General features: G+C 43.5%; 2 protein-coding genes across 4 annotated transcripts in view; one reads left to right on the top strand and one right to left on the bottom strand.

Moving 5' to 3' along the window:
• Nucleotides 1-949: 949 nt before the first annotated feature.
• Nucleotides 950-8,920, bottom strand: VIM (vimentin). The gene is made up of 9 exons (XM_061436138.1): nt 8,185-8,920; nt 7,497-7,557; nt 4,826-4,921; nt 4,578-4,739; nt 3,957-4,082; nt 3,198-3,418; nt 2,744-2,787; nt 2,131-2,216; nt 950-1,310 (listed from the first exon to the last, which is right to left on the bottom strand). The coding sequence occupies exons 1-9, from the start codon at nt 8,745-8,747 to the stop codon at nt 1,269-1,271; spliced, it is 1,401 nt and encodes a 466-aa protein (XP_061292122.1). The 5' UTR covers nt 8,748-8,920; the 3' UTR covers nt 950-1,268.
• TRDMT1 (tRNA aspartic acid methyltransferase 1) overlaps nt 8,913-21,147 on the top strand; it is a 104,852-nt gene continuing 92,617 nt past the window's right edge. Inside the window, exons 1-3 of one of the 3 annotated variants that reach the window (XM_061436143.1) lie at nt 9,034-9,234; nt 10,025-10,120; nt 10,290-10,385. The gene's annotated coding sequence lies outside the window, so the exon portion shown is untranslated. Of the gene's footprint in view, nt 8,937-9,033; nt 9,235-10,024; nt 10,121-10,289; nt 10,386-21,147 lie in introns of those variants that run through there. The other 2 variants (XM_061436148.1, XM_061436141.1) reach the window with 2 other exon arrangements.

Below are 21,147 nucleotides of genomic sequence, written 5' to 3'. Positions count from 1 at the left end.
GTCCCAGATTTTGAAAGCTGATCAGAGATCAGCATCATTCTACCACTTGTTAATTTTATCACCCAAGGAACAGGTAAGAATTTTCCTTTATTGTGTGTCTAACATCAGTTCCTCAAGCACAAGTCTTTAAACATATCTGTAAGTAGATATGTGTTATATTAATACATTTGGGCTTCCCAGGTAACTCAGTGGGAAAGAATCTTCTAGCCAATGCAAGGAGACATAGTTCCATCCCTGGGTCAGGAAGATCCTCTGGAGTAGGAAATGGCCGTCCACTCCAGTATTCTTCCCTGGGAAATCCCATGGACAAAGGAGCCTGGAGGGCTATAGCCCATGGGGGTCACAAAGAGTCGGACGTGACTGAGCTCACGCATGCATGCAGATATATACATTTAGGCATCACATATAGATATACACACAGAAAGCCTGGGTAGTTTCTAGTGTTGAAACTAAATGAATTTGTTCCATTTCTATGCTGCTAATGGAAGATGCAGCCCTTACATCCTGGCTGTTGTCTACACTTTAACCCCCATAGTAGAGTTTGTGCCACTCACGCTGCACATACCAGAACGCAGTTTTCATTTTAGTCAGGTTTTCGTTTTGGGATGTCTGTTTGTTAGAACTGGACTCACACATGGATATGGACCTGGCTGAACTCATTTTATGAAAAGACCTAGTGTCATTGCGAGTTATTTTATAACATCTATTTGTAAGTTTAAAAAGCAACTGAATTGCAAAGAAGCAAGATCTACCTAAAATGACCAAATTTAAAACTCAGTTTCAAGCATAAAGTTGAATTTCTCAAGTTAACCTAACCTTGATTTTGTGGCAGTTTGACCAATAAATACTTGGTCCAATACTTGACCAAAAAATACTTAACCAAAACATAAATATTCTCATGAAATTTAGTGAATTATTTAGATATTATCAAATAAGTAAGATACCACCAGAGTTTTCCAAAGATTTATTGAAGCAGAAACAAGTTGGTCAGATACTTGATGGAAAAAAGCAGTTTTAATGGTATTCAAAAATACTTTTTAAAAAGTATTCTAGCACAAGGCGTCTTCGGTAAACTAGATTATGTTGTAAACTTTTTTCTAAATCTTTTACGGGTGTTGGTTCAAGAACTAGGGCTTATTCCTATTCCAAATCTATCTTGCGCTCCTGAAAAAACTGCAGAAAGGCACTTGAAAGCTGTTTCTTTAAGATATGGATTTTTTTTTTCCTTCTTGCTGGTAGTATTTTGCTGCACGAAGTATGTGCAGTTTTTATTCCAGATCATCGTGATGCTGGGAAGTTTCGTTGATAACCTGTTAAGAAAAATAGAACTCAACTCAAATACAATACTACATACTAATGAAGAAATGATCCCATTAAGCCTGTCAAAGAAAAATCCTAGGATATGGATATCATTTATGGTGAAAATTGGAAGATTACATTGGTTCTTTATGAAAAGGCTCACAGAGTGGGGAGAGAGACATATGTAAGATGCTCTTCACCTATAGGCAAAATATGTATGCAATAGGATGCTATGACTTAAAAATACTATGTGTGTGAAGAATGCCGTAATAATTGTCAGCAGCAAAACTTACAATTAAAGAATACTAAACTGTATAATAAGTACATTTGATGTGCAAGGGAAGATTACTTGAAGATTACAATACATTTGACCTTGTCTTTCCTGGCACAGAGAGGTAATGAGAAACTACTTAGCCATACGCCATGTCTTTGTATCACACCGTGACAAGGCCTAGGAGTGTCCAGGGAAGGCCCTATGTGCAGGATCAAAACATTCCTAATATTGACATAGTCGATATGAAATCATGACCTAGTCTCATGAATCTAGTTTAGGAAATAACGTAAGGAAACAGTACTCCTATTTCAAATTAAGCACCAAAGTAAATCACTAATTTTGGACAAAGGCAGACTATTATCTCACCTTGGCAGCTAGGAGCCAAATAATTAGTTGGATGTGGGTACTGGCTGGAAGAAGTACTATGCTCCTTTTAGGAGACATGATTGAAACTGAAACCTCCCAAATTAGCTAGCTGTATCTGACACAGATTTATGGATTTAAAGGCTTATCAATGCTGGCCTAAGATTATTTCTTTTTGATTTAAAGATACCAACCTGTCCATCTCTGGTTTCCACCGTCTTAATCAGAAGTGTCCTTTTTGAGTGAGTGTCAACCAGAGGGAGTGAATCCAGATTGGTTTCTGAATAAAGAAAATAGGTCCAAAATGAGTAAAAATGAAATTTTTAAAAAGAAACAATTTTGTCCAAAAATTAGGTTTTTTGTTCATGATTGTTTAAGGCACTATTCCCAAAATAATTCTAAAAGATTATCACCAGTTTTCAAGCCCAGGGGCTAATGTTACTGAGATATCAGGATGGGATGGACTGTTTTAACATTTATTCCATCAGGAGGAAGAAAAATGGAGTTTCAATTTAACTGGAAGTACAGAATATAAAACAGTATTTGTTTGAAAATTATGGCTCTCCTAGAGAATTTTCCCTTTATGGTATTTTTCAATTTTAAAAATGAGTGTTTTATAAGCAGAATGGCTACAAGCTGCTAAAATGTTTCATAGGGAATTCCCAATGGTTAGGACTCCATGCTTCCACTGCAGGAGGCCCAAGTTCAATCCCTGGTCGGGGAACTAAGATCCTACATTCCACAGAGATTAGTCAACTAAATAAATAAATGAATAAAAATTTTCATAATGGATAATCAAATGCTTACCCCTCAGGTTCAGGGAAGAAAAGTTTGGAAGAGGCAGAGAAATCCTATAAAAAGAAAAACAGTCACATTTTTCATAAACAATGAGAAACAAATTTATATAGTTATTTTCATCAATTAAGAAAATTTATGCTTATAATTCATTGGTGACGGATTTGCTTTAGAAGAATTAACCCATGATTGGTCCCATTAGTACATTTAAATATTTTACTCCGAGCGTTTCCTACAAGGGACTGGAAGTACTGTAGCATGACTACTGGTTTTCACAGAATCAACTGCAGGTTCAGACCCCAGTTCGGGTGATTAACTAGAACAAGGAACTCAGTCTCTCTGAATTGAAGATTTCTCATCTGTAAAAAGTGGTCAGGAGCTACCTTGAAGTTCTGAATATGAAATGAATGGTGCGTGTACCAGCGCAGGGCAGCTGGAATTCACTCACAGGAGCCCTGTTCCCTACCTGCTCTCCTCTCCTTCCAGCAGCTTCCTGTAGGTGGCGATCTCGATGTCGAGCGCCATCTTGACATTCAGCAGGTCTTGGTATTCGCGCAGGTGACGAGCCATCTCTTCCTTCATGTTCTGAATCTCATCCTGCAGGCGGCCAATAGTGTCTTGGTAGTTAGCAGCTTCCACAGAGAAGTTCTCTTCCATTTCACGCATCTGGCGTTCCAGAGACTCGTTCTGCAGGAAAGATGAGAAAGGTGGCTGGTGTTATTTCCCAGAAACAAACAAAAACAGCTATTCCCCCAACCTCAGCGGTAAAGAATCCGCTTGCCAATGCAGACGACTCAGGTTCGATCCCTGGGTTGGGAAGATCCTGTGGCAAAGGACATGGCAACCCAATCCAGTGTTCTTGCTTGGAAAAGGCCAAACGGAGTCACCATGAGTTGAAAACAACTGAGTTTCTAAACAACAACAATCCCAACCATTCCAAACTATCTGCAATCATTTCCCCTCGTAGCAAATGGGAAAAACTCCAACTTTTGGTGGAAAATAATGTACCAGGTTCCTTCCTAGTGGAAACAATAATATAGGTAAATTAAAACCTTGGGATCTCCAAGTTCTTTTTGAATGAATCTGAACTAATTATTTTCTTGGGATTAAAATGCCAATTTTTCTCCCTTTGAACAAAGTTTTCTTCCAAGAGCACCCTCAGATTGGCCACCTGAATGGCTACAAGCTGGTGATCTGGCTTCTGTTCAGGAAGTACGATACTCACAGTCCCTTTGAGCGCATCCACCTCGCAGGTAAGAGTCTGCACCTGCCGGCGGTACTCATTTGACTCCTGCTTGGCCTGGCGCAGGGCATCATTGTTGCGGTTAGCAGCTTCAGAGAGGTCAGCAAACTGTCAGGGAGGAAGCAGAAACCCGGGTCAGCCACGGGCCTCATCCACAAATCCTCCAAGATTCTACGTGGCCTGGATAAATGAGAAAGCTTAAAGATGGTGAACAAAGAAATAAGTAAATAAGGTATGATGCCAATCAAATTTTACACTCAAAGTTCCAAACTCAACATCTTCCAGGATATGTTTAAATTTGTTTTGATAACCAGAGAAAATGAGGTGGAAGGCGGATGTTGAGATTTTCAAGCATAAATTCACTCTGCTGCCCTCATTTGCAGAGGGTGGAGGTCAAGAGCATAGTTTGGGGGTTACCTGGAAGTAGGGTGACAGATGGCAGTGGGAAACGATGGGGGAAGGTGCGAAGTACAGCAAGACATAAAACTTGAACAAGAAGAAAAGCCAGCTAAACTAGGGAGCTAAAAGGTACTTAGGAACCACAGACAGGTACAGCAAACAGAATGGTTTCCATTTGTTCTGGCCACACTATCTTGTTTGTACCTTGGACTTGTACCATTCCTCAGCCTCCTGAAGGTTCTTGGCGGCCACGCTCTCATACTGCTGACGGACATCACGCAGGGCAGCCGTGAGGTCAGGCTTGGAAACATCCATATCGATTTGGACATGCTGTTCTTGAATCTGGGCCTGAAGCTCCTGGATTTCCTGAGGAAAGAAAGATAGAAGGTCAGCTGTGCCAAGTACGGGAGCAGCTTCACCCACAATTGTTCACAGACAGTGACTCTTCTTACCTCATCATGCAGTTTCTTCAAAAAGGCAATCTCTTCTTGCAAGGATTCCACTTTACGCTCCAGGTCAAGACGTGCCAAAGAGGCATTGTCAACATCCTTTTGAAAAGGAAAAAAAAAAAAAAAAACAGGACATGGAGGAAGATGCTATGAAGTCTGTGGCTTATCCTATTTGTTCATTTTAAATGAACCAGACAAACTTAGCCTCTTTACTATGAAAAGGGCATTGACAAATTTTATAACCTTTAAATAAGTTTGTAAATCACCCAGGGCTCCAATATACAGTTTTCTTCTCTTCATTAACCAACTTGAATTGTGATCCATTGAGTTGTACTCAAGGTGACCAATAAATATTTAAAAATAAATAACTGTATGCCAGCATAGCAGGCTGCAATCAATCATTACTGAGTTCATAGTTATCAGTGAAGTTTTCATTACTTTTTTAAATCTAGAAAATCAGTGTCACAGAATTTTAAAAATTTTTGAGGCAGGGGTAACATGGAATAATATTGATAGAATAACAGGAGCTGATCAGATTTCACACCTCCATGTGTACATGAGAACACAGAACAGAAATTTGTGCTCCTGAAGTTTCAGCACATAATACCTAAGCTCTCTTTTTGTCTCCTCAAATCTTCTGAAATTTTTTCTCAGGATCCCGAGCAATTTACCTGACATTCAAGTTACAAGCCTAGATCTTTACTACAATTCAAGATGTACACTGGCAAATATGTAGTTCAGCCAAATAAAGAAAAAGAAGTGTAACCCTGAACTGCATTTGCTTTGCTTTCTCTGGTAGATTTTTCTCCTGAAAGTCACCTATCTCATCCCACAAGGGTGTGTCCACATCTTTTTCACTTAGTACTATGTCATTTCAGTTCTTTAGCCTGTTTAAGAATGACTAATCAACATGCACATACTATATGTAAAATTTTTATTGCTCTGGTCTCCTCCTATGTTTTCACCATGTGTAAACTGGTGGAAAGATTTTATTTCCCCTCAGGGAATGTCTTGAGGATTTTTATATCTCTTATCTTGTAAGCCAACTTCCCTAGCGTCTCAGCTGGTAAAGAGTCTGCCTGCAGTGCGGGAGACCTGAGTTCGATCCCTGGGTTGGGAAGATCCCCTGGAGATGGGAAAGCTACCCACTCCAGTATTCTGGCCTGGAGAATTCCATGGACTGTCAGACACGACTGAGCGATTTTCACTTCACATATCTTGTAAGCAGTTATATTTGGAGTTCAGGTTAGTCTTAAAATGTAGACCTGTTTCTATCACCTTCATGGAAAAGTAAATGAGAAAGGGGTGATAATAAAATGATCAGTCTTGGGAAAAAATCATTTTTGCTTGTTGTTAATCACTGCAAAAGATAATTTACTATTCTCAATTTTCAAAAGTTCTATGTGTTATTATACTTCTTTGAAAAGAATATGAGTGGTTTTATTTAATCCCTAAATAGGAGGAACAATTTATACTAATATTATTTTATATGAAGCTACTACCGGGGAAGAAAACATTACAGACATGATGATCAGAAATGCTCAATGACTGAAATAAACCACACATTTCTGTGTTTAGTTTGATAAATGCATTTCTGCTTCAAAATGTATTCTAGACTATCTGCCTGAGGGAGCTTTTAGAGCCAGTCCCAGTGAGTATTCAGGAGAAAAAAACTGCTGGCAACTAGTGTTCTAAAGTTGGGATCCAACTTTAAGTTAAAAATCCTTAAAGGCCATCTATCTTTGGAGCAAGAAAACCATTTTTCTTAAAATCCTATCCTTCATTTTTAGGTTTATTCTTTATGGAGAAAATGATAAAGAATACAAGGATTCAAAAAAGGAAGGCCTTTCCAAATGTGAGGTAGGACTGCAGCTTTAAGAACTTTTCACATCACGTACTTCGAGTCTGGGCCAGATATTAGATAACGGGATGTTAGCAAATACTTGTGTCCAATTAGAACAGTGCTTGCATCATTACATATTCAATAAGAATGTAGCCTGTTGCAAAGCGTCTCCAGGAATACAAAGACTCCTATTCTTTCTGACCAGAGCCACCACACTTGCCAGAATGTCTGTATCTACATTCCATAGTGAAGCCCATAGAAACCATTAATACCTTTCAGCCAAGGGGACAGATGGCTCCTTTTCATCCTTATTAGATCACAAATTAGTTGTGCATAGCAATACTCTGTCTAACCTTGGGGCCACAACAGAACTTGCCAGCAAGAAAAGAAAATTTCTGGCTGAAGTTCAGTTACACTAAGTTTCCGATCCTCCCATCCATTTCACATCTAAAACTACAGGGCAGAATTGTGCTTTTTGTGGCCTTATAAAAGGTAGTCAACTTTGGCAAAACCGCAACCTAAATCAAACTGTAACTCTTCAAAATCAAAATATCAACGTGTTGCAAACACGAAACGGAAAAAAAAAATCATTTCTTGGGAAAAGAATCTTGAAACAAATTTAAAAATGTTTAAAGACCATGTCCTACGGAACGGTTTAATCATTCAAGGGCTTTTATCCAGAACTGCGGTCTCTCTGCCACTAGGGGGCTTGGCGCGCAGACGTGAAGTTTTGTATGATTCAGACTTGGGTTAAGGAACTTTTAGAATTGCCCGTGGGTTGGCTGGGCGGGTGGCGTCCGGTGGCTTCGAGTAGGAACGGAATCTACCAACCTGTCTGAAAGACTGCAGAGTGCTCTCGGCTTCCTCTCTCTGAAGCATCTCCTCCTGCAACCTGAAACAGTTTCAGATTAACCACAGGGGAACCGGGAAACCGCCAGGGGCGGGGCGACCACACCCAAACACCCAGTCGTAGCGCAGAGACCCAAGAGTTGCTGCGCCACCTCCGCGCTCAACCAGCGACCGCGGCTTAGACCTGCTGTCCTAGGCAAGTTTTAGCGGGACCTTGGCCTCTGCGTGGAAAAGCAATCACTGCCGCCACCCCGACCTGCGAGACGCCCGCCACCACCCCACCGCGGAGGAGACTCTACAATCCCTTTGTCTCGCTCCCTCCAAGGCCCGTTGGCTGGCAGCCCGCCAGAGGGGGCCAGGAAACTTTTCTCAAAGTTTGGGGAAACCGCGTTCATCCTTTTCTAGGGCTTTAGCAGCAGCAGCAGAGTACACAGTGGTAGTTTTAAAAAGTCTGCAACTTGAAACGTGCGGTCTTGGGCAATAAGTAGGGGTAGAGGGAAAATGCTAACTTGAAAGATCCTGGTTCAGGGCGGGGCCCGTACCGCTTAAGCCACAACCCTGCTCCCTCGCTGTCCCCCCGGCAGCCGCCGCCCGGGCCACATCCCCAAGGGCGTGGCAGCTCCGGTATCCACTTCATCCCTCCCTCAGCCCCGCGTGGGCGCCTCCTTACTTCTCCCGGAGCCTCATGATGTCTTCGGCCAGGTTGTCGCGCTCCACCTCGACGCGGGCTTTGTCGTTGGTGAGCTGGTCCACCTGCCGGCGCAGCTCTCGCATCTCCTCCTCGTAGAGGTCCCCCAGGCGCGACTTGCCCTGGCCCTTGAGCTGCTCGAGCTCAGCCAGCAGGATCTTGTTCTGCTGCTCCAGGAAGCGCACCTTGTCGATGTAGTTGGCGAAGCGGTCATTGAGCTCCTGCAGCTCCACCTTCTCGTTGGTGCGGGTGTTCTTGAACTCGGTGTTGATGGCGTCGGCCAACGAGAAGTCCACCGAGTCCTGCAGCAGCCGCACGCCGGGCACGCCGCTCCGCAGGCGCACGGCCGAGGAGCGCGTGGCGTACACGCCACCCGGGGACGAGGTGTAGAGGGTGCGGCTGGTGGTGGGGCGCAGCGCGCTGCCCAGGCTGTAGGTGCGGGTGGATGTGGTCACGTAGCTCCGGGTGGAGCTCGGCCGACTCGCGGTGCCTGGGCCGCCGAACATCCTGCGGTAGGAGGACGAGGACACGGACCTGGTGGACATGGCTGCAGAGGGTGGTGGTGGACTGGGCGACTGCGGTAGCACGGACTGGCTCCGGAAGGAGAGGCGAGCGCGAGGGCGCGGTGGGTGTGGGCAGAGGGAGCGCTGCTGCGTCTCTGGCGCGGGGACACCGGAGCGAGAGTGGCAGAGGACAGGACCCCGCGCGGGGCGCAGTTTTTATAACCGCGTTAGGTAAGAGGGTTCCCTCCCACTGCCATCTCGGCGACGGAGTGCGCCAGCCAATGGGGAAGGCTGGGCGGGGGGTTGGGGCGGGGGCGCCCCGGAGCCGTCCTCCTCCCCCATCTTCCCCAACGGGGACTGAGCACAGTCCCGTTACTTCTTAGCTGGGCTGGGACTTTCAGGGGCTTTCCTGATGGTGGCCCGAGCTCTGCTCACCTCTGGGTGCTGATAAAGGAGGGGTCGCGCAGTGGTGGAGGGGGAACCCGCCAGGACTGGACCAGAGGGGTCCCGGGCTCCGCGCCAAAGAGATGTAGGAGGAGGCGCGCGGGTGGGAGGGGCGCGCCGCAACTCGGTTGCACTTAACTGGGAGAGAGTGAGTGCCGAGCCCCGCGGGCCAAGGAGCAGGAGGAGGGGGAGTGCAGGATCCCGCAGAACTGGAGGCGTGGAGAAAGAAACAAAGAGGGCCTGAGACTGGAGCGCGAGGTGGGGGCGCGCACAGCTCTGGACTCAGGGCTCGGGCCCCGCACAGGAGTGTGTGCACAGCCTGCTTCGAAAGGGGATCCGATGCGGACCCCGTCTCTCTTAGTCCTCTTGTCTTGGGAATTACTGTTCAGGGACCTAACGGGCTGGGTCCCCTTTGGACGGTGCGCGCTCCGAGGCGGCGGCTGAGGAAGGCCCGGGGGAGAAGGGTGGGGTCTCTGAGTCACTGCACCCGGCTGTCCCGCCGAGGGCTCGTAGCGGTACAGGGAAACCGTTAGACGAGATTGACTCCAGCCTCCCCGGGCCCGCGCGCACTGTTTGTTCGAAGTTTTACACAACTTCGAGCTGGGCCTCAGCTTTCTCGTGAGCAGTTCGCCTGCGTGAAGACTAGCGCGCCCCTGAGTTCTTAAGAACTCGCCAAAGCCAGATTTTGCTCCGATGTGCAGGCTTCTCTGTAGAAAGAAACTTCTGCACACATACTGTAAGCGCCGAACGCGGGTCTTGGGCATCACAAATGCACTCCGGGGAAGTTCTTCTTGCCAAGTTCCCCCTCACTCTTCTCTCTGGTCTCCTCTCGGCTCTCCCCCTCCCCCCATAAAACCACACCCGGCTTTTAACAGGATCTGGAAGTTTGGGGTGAAGGAGGAAGCTCTGCGTCCGCAGCTGCACAATCAAATTGATCTCTGGTTTTTCTGCTGTTGCGGAAGTCATTCAAGGTATAAACCTGCATTAATTATAAGAATGAATTAGGTGATTCTTTAAATGTTTAATTTGATGAATGAAAGGCAGTTAGTTGATTAGATGATTAGTTAGAAAGGCAGTTAGTTAGCCTCAGATGATAGAATGTTTGCAGGAACTGGATTTATGTGTTCATTTTTTGTTTAGTGATGATGCACCCTGCAGGATTCTGGTGTCTTGTCGGGGAAAAGTCACTGGTCCGTTGGTCGATTTTCCAGAAGAATTCCTGCAGTTGGACTTAAAGTAAGAGAAACAAAATTGAGTACCGGGCAAAATGATTTGGTGTAGGGTGCCAAGGGAGTGCTCAGACTCCTAACACCAAAATCTTTCTAGATAAATCCCTCAACTAGGTTTTTGTTGCAATGTTCGTAGCACGAAGAACATAATGGTTACCCGCAAAGAGAGACAAAGAAAATCCAAGACAGTCTTTTAGTGATACCTACAGCAATTTAAAATTCAGAGGTTTTTTGTTTGTTTATATTTACAAGACTGAAGGAGTATTGAAAGGATTAACCCCCAAACCACTGTTAAAAGCATCTTGATTCTGTAGTGAATGGGGGGGTAGGGTAGGAAGAGGTAAATCCTTTTCTCTGATTTTTGTTTGTTTATTTGTTTTGAAAGGGGAGTACTGAAGGTTACCTGGCATTTAAGAAAAATAGTTTGGAACCAAATGAAGGGTTTATTTCTGTACAAGCCTCTTTTAGGCAATATTTTGTTTACCACATTTCAGTTCTGTCAAATCGAGCTGACAAGATTGAGCAGCAGAAGCCCTGGTGGTACCGCTCCCCTGTTGAGGACATCCTTAACTCTCTCCTTCTCTGGAAGGCTGCGGGTCCTTCCTGGGCATTCCTGGGGCATGGCGCCCTGACAGACCCGCGCAGGCTCTGTGTTACCCTCTTACTCTCTGAGAGCCCTTTATTCAAGCCACTGCTCAACAAATGTCACCATTGTGAGTTTGCATGGAACCTTAGGATGAGAAAAAAGCCATCTCCCTCTGGGGGAAGGGAGGGTGAATCTTACTCCCTCCTAAAATGCTGATCCCAGGGCAATGCGCTGGTGCTGTCAGAGGACGCTTGCTGTCTGACTCACTACGGAAAATGAGGGCAAGGCCCTGGTGCGGTGTGGCAGGGTGCCCTGTTGGTGACCACAGCAAATTCCTCAGGCCTATGGTGGCTTCCTCTGGGGTGGCCGCTGGCCCTCCTCATCATCTCAGGGGCATCCCTTCTCCTTTCTAACCTGTCCCCTATCTGTATTCTCAGGATTGTGATATGTTCACTTGCTGTCTTGAGTAGACTGGGCGACTTAAGCAACAAACATTTATTGCTTCCAGCTCTGGAAGCAGAAAGTCCAAGATCAAGGTGCCAGCCAATTTGGTGTGTGATGAGAGTCTGCTTGCTGGTTTGCAGATGACCTCCTTGTTTTGTCCTCCCTTGGCAGAAAGAGTGCAGGTTGTGGTCTCTTCCTTTCTTATAAAGGACACTAATCCCACCTTCGGGGCCCCACCCTTGTGACCTCATCTAAACCTAATTACCTTCCTAAGGCCCCACCTCCAAATATCCACACACTGGAGATTAGGACTACAATATATAAATTGTAGGGGCCAAAAACACTCAATCCATAGTACTTGCCATACAGCACGTGTACACACACACACACACAGATATACAGGATCCAATATGTCCTTCTCATTAGAAATTGCCATAGCTTGGGGTGGACTGTAGAGTGTAGAAAACTGAAGGTTACTGAAACACTTCTACTCAATTCATGCAGAATGCATGAGACTTTGGAAAAATTTTATTTCATTCTGAGGTAAATTATATACCACCCAGGATAGTGCCTCAACCAAGGGAGGATGGTCATCCATGGAAGGAATCTATCTTTCTGAACTAATATCCTTGAACATGGTAACTAATCCTGCTCTATCTGCACCCCTGTGTTCTTAGTACCTTTTGGAAGTAAACAGTGCACAGATATCACTTTCTTGGTTTTCATATTTATTTTTTGATTGCTGTGAAAATCTATCTCCAGAGTATTTTTGAATGCTGGACTCTGAAGCATCTTCAAACACTGCATGCTGCAAGTTGTCTGTAAATAAGGACACAGTGGACCAGTTTGTAGGCCAGGCATAAACATGACCAAATCTAAAGTACTCAACAGTGATTTTGGAATTTGCAAGCTGTGGTGATGTCAGTTGAATTGGGCAATTTGAGCTGACAGACCAGCCAGCCATGTGGAGAGGAGCTTAGTGGCCTGTGGAGGCTTTAGGAGAGCTGGGTGGCAGGAGGTCGTGCCAAAAGAGACCAGCTTCTAGCTGGAGCGCCTGGACGGAATGTCAGCAATGAGAAGATGTCTAATGTGACAGGGTGAAACCATGGCAAAATCTAAAGGGTGTGGTATTAAAGATAATAATAATACTCAGTAATGTTAGTGCTTTAGTTTTTGTGTCTATGGGATGACAGGAAACTTGAATTCGTTTAATTTAACTGAATGCTCTTCTAGCATACTGCAGGATATAGTAGATGGTCCATTTTAAAGACTAGGCAACTAAGAAGCAAGCCAAAAATCTGCCCATGGTGATATAACTAGCAGTGGAGGCAGGAAAGGGGCAAGCATTTTCTTTTAATTTTTATTGGAGTATAGTCACTTTAAACGTTGTGATAGTTTCTACTGTACAGCAAAGTGAATCAGCTGTTGTTGTTCAGTCACTAAGTTGTGTCCAAATCTTTGCCACCCCATGGACTGTAGCACAGCCAGGCTCCTCTGTCCTCCACTATCTCCTGGAGTTTGCTCAAATTCATGTCCATTGAGTCAGCGATGCTATCTAACCATCTCATGCTCTGGCGACCCCTTCTCCTTTTGCCTCCAATCTCTCTAAGCATCAGGGTCTTTTCCAATGAGTCAGCTCCTTGCATCAGGTGACCAAAGTACTGGAGCTTCACCTTCAGCAACAGTCCATCCGATGAATATTCAGGGTTGATTTCCTTTAGGATTGATTGATTTGATCTCCTTGCCATCCAAGGTACCTTCAAAAGTTTTCTCCAGCACCACACTTTTAAAGCATCAATTCTTTGGTGCTCAGGCTTCTTTATGGTCCAACTCTCACATCTGTACATGACTACTGGAAAAACCATAGCTTTGACCATATGAACTTTGTATCAACTATACATATACACATACCCCCTCTTTTTTGGAATTCCTTCCCATTTAGGTCATCACCAAATACTGAATAGAGTTCCTGTGCTATACAGTAGGTCCCCATTAGTTATCTGTTTTATGTATAGGGTTGATAGTGTATATGTGTCATTCCCAATTACCCTTTCTTCCCACCTTCTTTACCCCCTTGGTAGCCATACATTTGTTCTCTACATCTGTGTGTCTATTTCTGCTTTGTAAATAAGATTGCCTATACCAGAGAAGGCAATGGCACCCCACTCCAGTACTCTTGCCTGGAAAATCCCATGGACTGAGGAGCCTGGTGGGCTGCAGTCCATGGGGTCCCTAAGAGTTGGACAGGACTGAGCAACTTCACTTTCACTTTTCACTTTCATGCATTGGAGAAGGAAATGGCAACCCACTCCAGTGTTCTTGCCTGGAGAATCCCAGGGACGGGGAGCCTGGTGGGCTGCCGTCTATGGGGTCGCACAGAGTCAGACGTGACTTAGAAGCAGCAGCATACCCGTTTTAGGGGCAAGCATTTGAATTGAGCTCTTTCTGACTCCAAGTGCACTTTTCTCATTGGCTTGATGACATTTTGCTTGCTATTAACTAATTTAATTCACAAAAATTATTTAGGGGCGTACTGTGTTTCAGGAGCTGTAGGAATAGGATAACTACCAGGTTATGTTGTGAAGGAGCAGCTTCCTAAAGGAATTTGACAGATCCTTAGAATATCATGTTTTACATTATTCAAATGATGAAACAGTGGTTCATAATACATAAGAAGGGAGTTTGGTTTTCACTTGGCTCTAAATTGTTACTTCGAGAGTGAAATATTTTCACCTAGATTTCTTTCTGTCTCTTCAAAGACATCATTTTCAAAGTTAGACTTAACTCATCCCACACTCTAAACCCCATGAACTACTACAGCTTCCCCTTCGAACTTCCCTCTCTATATGGCAACACAGCGAGCTAACAAGACTGGAAACTTTCATCCATCCCACTCCCTTACCCTTGGATGGCTCAGATCCCATGGGTGTCCTGTCCACTGCTTTCTGCACCCTCTCCTCTCTTACATCACTGTGACTCATGTCCAAGCCATCATATATCTCATCCCTGCCATACGGCAATTGGCTTCCCTTCTTCCAGGCTCTGCTTAATCCCACCAATGTGTCTGACTTTGAACCAAAACCTCTTTTTCTTAATAACTGCATGCTTAAGACTCCCTAAAGCTGCAAAGTGAATGATTCATTCCCTTGTTAGAAGGTAAACTCCATGACAGTAGAGACTTTTCTCTCTTTTGTTCACTATCTTATCTCCAGTGCCTACAGAGAAGCCTGGCACATTTATTGAATGTATGAATGAATGCATGAGTAGTTCATAGAGGAAAGGAGGAAGCGGGAGAGAAGAGGAAGGAAGGAAGGGTGGGAGGGAGGGAGAAAGAAAAGGGAGAAACAGAAGGCTAATACTAGTGCTGGTCTTTTTACACATGACCTCCTCTCATCTTTCCAGGGTATTATGATCCAGAGCTTTCATTAACACACTCAGAACACATGTGTCGAATGTTTACCATGTTCCAGGCATCCTACTAGACAGTGGAGAATGTGGACAAGGCAGGTATAATCCATGTGCTCTTCGACGTAGAGCTGGATCCATGTATGCATGTGTGTCGTACAGAGAGACAATACTTAAGGAACAAATCAAACAATTACAGTTTGTAATAAATATAATGAAAGCAACATTTTTTTTTTCTTCAGAGGAGGTTGAGGCTCATCGTTTGACAGTGGCCTTTGAAAGCCAGGCTAAGTATGCCCATTCATCCTTACCTGCCACTGCTCCCCACCAGACAGTAATTTCAATGAGACCCTAAGCTCCTCTCTGTTCCATGAATACAGCTCATTTCCCCCTACCCTCACATCTTTCCTTATATTCCATTCATCAGACATAGGTACTTGTTTTTTTCACTGCTTGCAATGTTTCTTAATATATTCAGTAAGTTAAGAAACTTTTCATGCCTCTGGGGAGCTCATAGCCTTGAGAAAAAGTCAGGAACCACATGAAAGAGCTATATTATTAATACATAGCAGAGTGTGCTCAGTGAGTGCTCTGATGGAGGTATGAATAAAATGCTGAAGGGTTTATATGGAGACATGGTCACATCTATTTGGGTAAGATCAGAAACTGTATTCAGAAAAGATGACGTTTGAGGAGTGAGTGTGATTTCTACAGCTTATCACAGACAGAGGATGCAATGCTGATGAAAACTCATAAGCAAAAACTGTACAAGTGTCCAGGTTCTGGGGACATGCAGGTAATAGTAAGAATCCCTCTGTGGCTGATTATGGAGCAGTTGTAAGGGAGAAAGGGAATGGAAAGCTGATATGGAACCATGTGTTGGAGGACTAAATGCCAAGGAAAGGAGTTTACAATTAATGTGGTGGGTAGTGGGATTTCATTGCAACTTTTGATGAGGAGAAAGACATGCTTGTGGCTGTGTTTTAAGAGGATTTTTCTGGCATATTGTGGAAGATGAAATGGGAAGAGCAGTCTGAAAGCTGTTTGCAATAGATTGTGTGAAGGGTAAAAGCCTGATCTTGAGGGGGGTACAGTGATGAAGAAGGAGGGTGATTGTTAGACACTGAAGTTAGGAAGAGGGCAAGCAAGTCGAGGGCTCTGAGCTTTCTGGACTGATTAACTAAGAGCTGCTGCTGCTGCTACTAAGTCACTTCAGTCGTGTCTGGCTCTGTGCGACCGCATAGACATCAGCCAACCAGGCTCCCCTGTCCCTGGGATTCTCCAGGCAAGAACACTGGAGTGGGTTGCCATTTCCTTCTCCAGTGCAAGAAAGTGAAAAGTGAAAGTGAAGTTGCTCAGTCATGTCTGACTCTTTGCGACCCCATGGGCTGCAGCCTACCAGGCTCCTCTGTCCATGGGATTTTCCAGGCAAGAGTACTGGAGTGGGGTGCCATTGCCTTCTCCGATTAACTAAGAGAATAGATGCTTTATAGGTGGAAGATATTTTAGGTGGAAAATTACTCTGAGATGAACGATAATTCACTCAGATCCATTTACCTGGAAGTACTTCCTTTCTGTAGTCTACATAGAGCAAAACCTCATGAAAAAGGTAGGGTATGGGGACTTTCCTGGTGCCCCAGTGATTAAGACTCCATCTTCTAATGTAGTGGGTGTGGATTCAATCCCTTGTTGGGGAAACTGAGATCCCATGTGCTGCAGGATGTGGCCAAAATTTTTTTTGACGTTCCAAAAAAAAAAAAAAGGTGGGATATGAATTGGGTCATGCAGTTTACTCCTTACAATAGTTCTAGTCTGTTCACATAAATCAGTACTGATTCCCTTAGATTGTTCATTATATAATTTGAGTGTGTTGGTCTGCTTTCCACCTGTTGGTACAAAATTGGGAGCTTCTTCAGTTTCCTCTAACATAGTTTTGAAAAGTTCAAAGACTTGGAATGCCTTCCTGTCCATCACTTTTATGCCTCCAAAAAAGTTCCACAGAAAAAGAAGCTTGAAGACAAACTTCTAGAATTTTCTTTGAAACTTTTTTTGGGGGGAGGCAGATGATCATTTCCCTTAAAACTATATAACTACAAAAATATTATGGAATTTGAGCTTCGTACAGATTAAACATGCTTTTCTCATATCACAAATGATGAAAAATTGTTCTGAAACAGTATTGTAATGTATTCATCTGTTACCTCTAGACCTTTAAGAGATTATACATATTTGTGTTTACATATATTTTGTACATACATATGTAATTTTGATGTCCTCAAAGCCTAGGGCACCATCTCTAATAAAGAAAGAGAAGGTGGCGAGGCCGTGGGAGGGACAGAGGGTGTTGACTGCCGCGTAGAGGAGAACACCTAGTGCAGAGCAATCAAACCCATGTTGGACAAAGACATGAAGCCAGGCTGTCGCTGTTGGTTCATGGGGTCCAAAAAGCGAGACAGAAGCAGCCCACGTATAAAAACCCGGGCCTTATTGGAAAGAGAGCTAAATGATAGCATCAGAGTTTAGTTATGGGCTGAGTGAGACCTTAAGAGAACAAGCAGGTTTTGCCCTGTGTCTATGATGTTGCTCCTTTTCATCAGAGAGAAGGAAGTCCTGCCAGTGTTAGAAAATCGGCCAAGTCGCTTTGGCATCATAGGAATTCACTCAGCTTATTTGGAGGAGGTCATCAAGTTCCTAAGGGATAGACTTTGTTCAGAAGATATTTTGGTAATGGGTCTAATTATAGTAACTTTGTTTAATAGCATACTTCTCTTTGAAAGAATTGAAGAATTAAAATAATTTTGAGTTCACCTTTATGATAACCTATGAAGTTGGGAAAGAGATCCTGACTATCTTATAGCCGTAGTCTCTTTGCTTATTTGGGAAGGATTAAAGAACCCCTTCCCACCTATCTCAAAACTAATGAATTGACCAGTCTTTCCAAAAATCTGGAGAAGCTTTAGCACTTCCATGTCACATTCATTTAGCCAGCAAAGTGATTTTTTTCAGAATCTTGAATATTTAACTTTGACTATGTTTGATAAACTCAGAGTTTAAAATATACCCCATCAAACTTTGGTCTCTGTGTGTGTTGAAAAAGATAAGTATGATTTGTCAGAGTTAGATATGAAAATCAGGGGGCTTCCGTGGTAGCTCAGTAGTAAAGAACCTGCTTTCCAATGCAGGAAACACAGGTTTGATCCCTGTTCTGGGAGGATCCCATATGCCATGGAGCAGCTGAACCTGTATACTGCCAACTACTGAGCCTATGCTCTAGAGCCTGGTTCCCTAAATACTGAGCCCACAGGCCTCAACTACTAAAGCCCACACATCCTAGAGCCCATGCTACAAAACAAGAGAAGCCACTGCAACGAGATGCTCATGCACCTTGACAAAGAGTAGCCCCTGCTCATCATAGCTGGAGAAAGCCTGCCACAGCAACAAAGACCCAACATAGCCAAAAATAAGTAAATAAATAAATATTAAAAATTTGCTGCATGTCTCAAGAAATTCAAACAGGGACTCTGTATCACCCTAGAGGGGTGGGATGGGGAGGGAGATGGGAGGGAGGTTCAAAAGGGAGGGGTTATATGTATCAGATCAGTTGCTCAGTCGTGTCCAACTCTTTGCGACCCCGTGAATCGCAGCACGCCAGGCCTCCCTGTCCATCACCAACTCCCGGAGTTCAATGAGACTCACGTCCATCGAGTCAGTGATGCCATCCAGCCATCTCATCCTCTGTTGTCCCCTTCTCCTCCTGCCCCCAATCCCTCCCAGCATCAGAGTCTTTTCCAATGAGTCAACTCTTCGCATGAGGTGGCCAAAGTACTGGAGTTTCAGCTTTAGCATCACTCCTTCCAAAGAAATCCCAGGACTGATCTCCTTTAGAATGGACTGGCTGGATCTCCTTGCAGTCCAAGGGACTCTCAAGAGTCTTCTCCAACACCACACTTCAAAAGCATCAGTTCTTCGGCGCTCAGCTTTCTTCACAATCCAACTCTCACATCCATACATGACCACAGGAAAAACCATAGCCTTGACTAGACGAACCTTTGTTGGCAAAGTAATGTCTCTGCTTTTGAATATGCTATCTAAGTTGGTCATAACTTTCCTTCCGAAGAGTAAGCGTCTTTTAATTTCATGACTGCAGTCACCATCTGTAGTGATTTTGGAGCCCAGAAAAATAAAGTCTAACACTGTTTCCCCATCTATTTCCCATGAAGTGGTGGGACTAGATGCCATGATCTTTGTTTTCTGAATGTTGAGCTTTAAGCCAACTTTTTCACTCTCCACTTTCACTGTCATCAAGAGGCTTTTGAGTTCCGCTTCACTTTCTGCCATAAGGGTGGTGTCATCTGCATATCTGAGGTTATTGATATTTCTCCCGGCAATCTTGATTCCAGCTTGTGTTTCTTCCAGTCCAGCGTTTTTCATGATGTACTCTGCATATAAGTTAAATAAACAGGGTGACAATATACAGCCTTGACAAACTCCTTTTCCTATTTGGAACCAGTCTGTTTTTCCATGTCCAGTTCTAACTGTTGCTTGCTGACCTGCATACAAATTTCTCAAGAGGCAGATCAGGTGGTCTGGTATTCCCATCTCTTTCAGAATTTTCCACAGTTTATTGTGATCCACACAGTCAAAGGCTTTGGCATAGTCAATAAAGCAGAAATAGATGTTTTTCTGGAACTCTCTTGCTTTTTCCATGATCCAGTGTATGTTGGCAATTTGATCTCTGGTTCCTCTGCCTTTTCTAAAATTAGCTTGAACATCAGGAATTTCACGGTTCACATATTGCTGAAGCCTGGCTTGGAGAATTTTGAGCATTACTTTACTAGCGTGTGAGATGAGTGCAATTGTGCGGTAGTTTGAGCATTCTTTGACATTGCCTTTCTTTGGGACTGGAATGAAAACTGACCTTTTCCAGTCCTGTGGCCACTGCTGAATTTTCCAAATTTGCTGGCATATTGAGTGCAGCACTTTCATAGCATCATCTTTCAGGATTTGGAATAGCTCAACTGAAATTCCATCACCTCCACTAGCTTTGTTCATAGTGATACACTCTAAGGCCCACTTGACTCCACATTCCAGGATGTCTGGCTCTAGGTCAGTGATCACACCATCGTGATTATCTGGGACATGAAGATCTTTTTTGTACAGTTCTTCTGTTTATTCTTGCCATCTCTTCTTAATGTCTTCTGCTTGTGTTCCATACCATTTCTGTCCTTTATCGAGCTCATCTTTGCATGAAATGTTCCTTTGGTATCTCTGATTTTCTTGAAGAGATCCCTAGTCTTTCCCATTCTGTTGTTTTCCTCTATTTCTTTGCATTGATCGCTGAAGAAGGCTTTCTTACCTCTTCTTGCTATTCTTTGGAACTCTGCATTCAGATGTTTATATCTTTCCTTTGCTCCTTTGCTTTTTGCTTCTCTTCTTTTCACAGCTATTTGTAAGGCCTCCCCAGACAGCCATTTTGCTTTTTTGCATTTCTTTTCCATGGGGATGGTCTTGATCCCTGTCTCCTGTACAATGTCACGAACCTCATTCCATAGTTCATCAGGCACTCTATCTATCAGATCTAGGCCCTTAAATCTATTTCTCACTTCCACTGTATAATCATAAGGGATTTGATTTAGGTCATACCTGAATGGTCTAGTGGTTTTCCCTACTTTCTTCAATTTAAGTCTGAGTTTGGCAATAAGGTTATATGTATACCTATGGCTAATTCATGTTGAGGTTTGACAGAAAACAAAATTCTGTAAAGCAATTATCCTTCAAATAAAAAATAAATGAAAATCAAAAACATGATGATGAGGGGGAAAAAACCCAATACAAAAGAATCATATTTATATTCTCCTAATTACAAAAAAAGACAAAATATTAGAAAAAATAAACAAATCAGAGTAACCCTAAATGGAGCCATGTGACGAAAGGACATATAAGATGGCGTAATGATAAAACTAAGCAGGGCAAAAGGATTAAGAAAATTCATTAGAATGATACAAAATAAGTAAAGAAAGAACATTCTGAGTTAACTGTAGCAGAATAAAGGGATTGGCAGCCCTCTCTGTAATTCTGCTGCAATGGTTTCCAAAAGATTGAGTAAGACTTTGTATCTCTAATTAGCCAAGTACTGGAAATATACTCTCTAATGGGACTCATATGGCTGTGTGGAGTAACTACAAAAATATGATGAGATTTGAGCTTAATATAGATGAAATATACGTTTTGGATCATAAATCATGAAAAACTTATGGAACAATGTTGTAATTTATTCATCTGTCATCTCTAGAACTTTAGGAGGTTAAAAATGTGTGCACAGAATACAATGCAG

The sequence above is a fragment of the Bos javanicus genome, chromosome 13, assembly GCF_032452875.1.
Source record: "Bos javanicus breed banteng chromosome 13, ARS-OSU_banteng_1.0, whole genome shotgun sequence".
Lineage (NCBI taxonomy): Eukaryota > Metazoa > Chordata > Mammalia > Artiodactyla > Bovidae > Bos > Bos javanicus.
Note: the sequence above shows the minus strand (reverse complement) of the source record. Positions and strands in the feature narration are given on the sequence as shown.